At 37.3% G+C, this 2,553-nt stretch overlaps 1 protein-coding gene across 1 annotated transcript; it reads left to right on the top strand.

Annotated features, from left to right (window-relative positions):
* The first annotated feature begins 212 nt into the window (after positions 1 to 212).
* LOC113158496 (transmembrane protein 150C-like) lies at positions 213 to 2,230 on the top strand. Its single transcript, XM_026354423.1, has 5 exons — positions 213 to 220; positions 713 to 771; positions 1,145 to 1,272; positions 1,386 to 1,563; positions 1,690 to 2,230. The coding sequence occupies exons 1-5, from the start codon at positions 213 to 215 to the stop codon at positions 1,902 to 1,904; spliced, it is 588 nt and encodes a 195-aa protein (XP_026210208.1). The 3' UTR covers positions 1,905 to 2,230.
* Positions 2,231 to 2,553: the final 323 nt, after the last annotated feature.

Genomic DNA, 2,553 nt, shown 5'->3' with positions numbered 1-2,553 from the left:
CCACATGTGGCTTTAAGGAGGAAGCAGCTGAGGCCCTCAGTATGGTTTAAAGATGATCATCAGTAAGTCTGGACCTGAACTTGGACTTATTGAAGTTCAGCTCAGGGAAGTTTGAGGTCAATTCTCTGAAAAACTGCAAATAATAAACAATAAACCACAAATAACGGTGCGACCCTATAATGTGTCTGGGTTACCGGGGACTGTTATTGTCGATGGACAGGTATCGCTGTGTGACTGCAGACTACATGAGGCTGCATTGAGTTCCTTATTTTTCTTTTAACCGTGCGCGAACGCATCACTTTAACTTATAATGTCCCGCTGATCAGAAACTTAAAAAAACTTAGTGTTGTGAACGCAGCACTGGGAGAACTTTATGTTAACACAAATTATAGTCCTGAGTTTGAGACCCCTGTGCTAAATTTCTTAAAAGCTGCTCTACTGATTTTCATTCCAGTCTCTAGGGGGTAGTAAAAATTAAAATAGGACCACATGTGAGCTGATTATGTAATGTTGTGATGGATTCTTCATTTTAATACTGTGTCCCCTTTGTTAATTTAATTCCTTTCAACAGATACCATGTGGCTCCAACTGACATTTGGTTTTTTGACCTTCCATACATTGGGTACTTCATTGTTATTTCCACTTCAAATTAAAAGCTAATATATGAGTTGTGGAACAGAAATTACAACACTCTCCATTTTCCTAATCTCAGTGACGCAGCCTACACCCAACCAGGCAGCTGCAAAGTAATAAACGTGTCAGCTTTTATGGGTAAGAGCACTGATTGAACAGTAATGTAGACACAGGTGGAAACACTGATATTTAACTGATTATAGTGTGACATGGAAACTATGAAAAATTCAGATTCAATGAAATGACTAAAACCGTTAAGTACATACAGTATTTATTCAATACAACAACATGGAACACACTGAAGAAGAAAGAAACCACTGGTGGAGTGAGCAACGAACACAGAATGTATTTAGTTTAATTTACTTTAAAACTCTGTATGAATTCTGTTGAAGCAGACATTTATTTTTGGTTTTGATCTCATTGACAATTAGAAAAACGTTCAAACTTGTCCTTTGATGCAGAGTAAACAACGTGCACTGTGCTGTTGATTGCTTCTAATTTTCTGTTTCAGGGTTCATTATTGCCGTCCTCAGATACCGTCAGCTAAAACACAGAATGGACAAACCCTGGCTGAACATCAGCAGCCTGGTGGTTTTCTCTTTCGCCTGTGTTGGAATGTTAATCATGGGAAACGTCCCGGTAACACGTTAAACTCACTGACACATGTATTTTCTAATTTATATCAGTTTGTAGGTAAAGTGCAAAGTGTGTTTACAGACTAACTTCCTACTTTCTTGTTATTGTGGTTTTAGTTTTCAGTGAATTTCAGGATTGCCAGAATTGGCTCGTATATAACATTCGGACTGGGACTCCTGTTCTGCTGGATGCAGACCTACATCACCCTGAAAGTTAACTTGATGAACGAGGGGATGAAGGTTGGCTTCATCCGATTCCTGTTGTCTGCATCCATCACTGTCTGCATGATTCTCTGTATCCTTTTACTGAGTCTGGCTCATGACATTGAACAGTAATGACCGACTTATGGAGTTTAAATGTCTGAATGTTCATTTAAAAAACATTTTTATTCATGTCTTGATCTTAACTCACCTGCTGCAGACTTCTACCTGATGTTTCAGAACTTCCACATGAACGCAGCCCGATGCGAGTGGGTGATGGTCATGTTACTCCTCGTCTTCTTCGGCACGTTTGCCATTGAATTTCTAAATTTCATGATCACTTCTACATCGAGTGCAGAGAAAGCTGTGAAAATCCCAGCAAAATGTCAGAGATGCTCTCTGATGTGTCCAAATCTAACTGTGTCACATTTGTAAACCCTTAAAGTCCATCTGAACATGCTGCATAAGTTTTTATTACCAGACAGCTTTAACATTCACATTTTTAATACTCATTCTTTCTTTTACAAGCATTTAAAAGTGATTTTTAAAATCACCAACCCCCAAAAATCTTCTCACTTAATCTTTTATCTTTGTTTATTAAGATGTTTTAATGTCAAATTTACTGTTTAACATCAATTAAAACAGAATACAGCTTCTTAAAATGTTGTTTTATTTTTCTGAAGAACTGTGTGAATGAAAGAATGAATTCAAAACTTCAATGTTTAGAAACTAAAATGCTTAATTTTCACATATTTCATATTTTGTTAAGATGGAAAAAAATTCAAAACAATAAAAAAAAATAATGATTTACATTTTATCAACTGTCTTTTTAATGAAGCTTCTAAATATAATTATGATCAGAATAGCTTGTCCCGTGGCACCCTGACCCCCCCTGGAGCTGCACCCTGAGTTCGGGTCTTTATTTGTGTATTTACAGCTCCGCGCTTTTATTTTGAAGGACAAACGCCCACACCGGAAGCCGCTCCTACCTGCTTCACGTTGTCAAAAACTTGTTATTAGTCCTTTAATAGTTTGTTGAGCAGTTGTTAGCGACTTTACAAATGCGACTCACGTTTGTTATCTA

The sequence above is a fragment of the Anabas testudineus genome, chromosome 12, assembly GCF_900324465.2.
Source record: "Anabas testudineus chromosome 12, fAnaTes1.2, whole genome shotgun sequence".
Taxonomy (NCBI): Eukaryota; Metazoa; Chordata; class Actinopteri; order Anabantiformes; family Anabantidae; genus Anabas; species Anabas testudineus.
Note: the sequence above shows the minus strand (reverse complement) of the source record. Positions and strands in the feature narration are given on the sequence as shown.

What these genes read in the sequence shown, in the direction of transcription:
- LOC113158496 (XM_026354423.1), top strand. An exon ending in TAATCATGGGAAACGTCCCG is followed by an intron (nt 1,273 to 1,385) that starts GTAACACGTTAA and finishes TTGTGGTTTTAG; the next exon opens with TTTTCAGTGAATTTCAGGAT. An exon ending in CACTGTCTGCATGATTCTCT is followed by an intron (nt 1,564 to 1,689) that starts GTATCCTTTTAC and finishes CACCTGCTGCAG; the next exon opens with ACTTCTACCTGATGTTTCAG.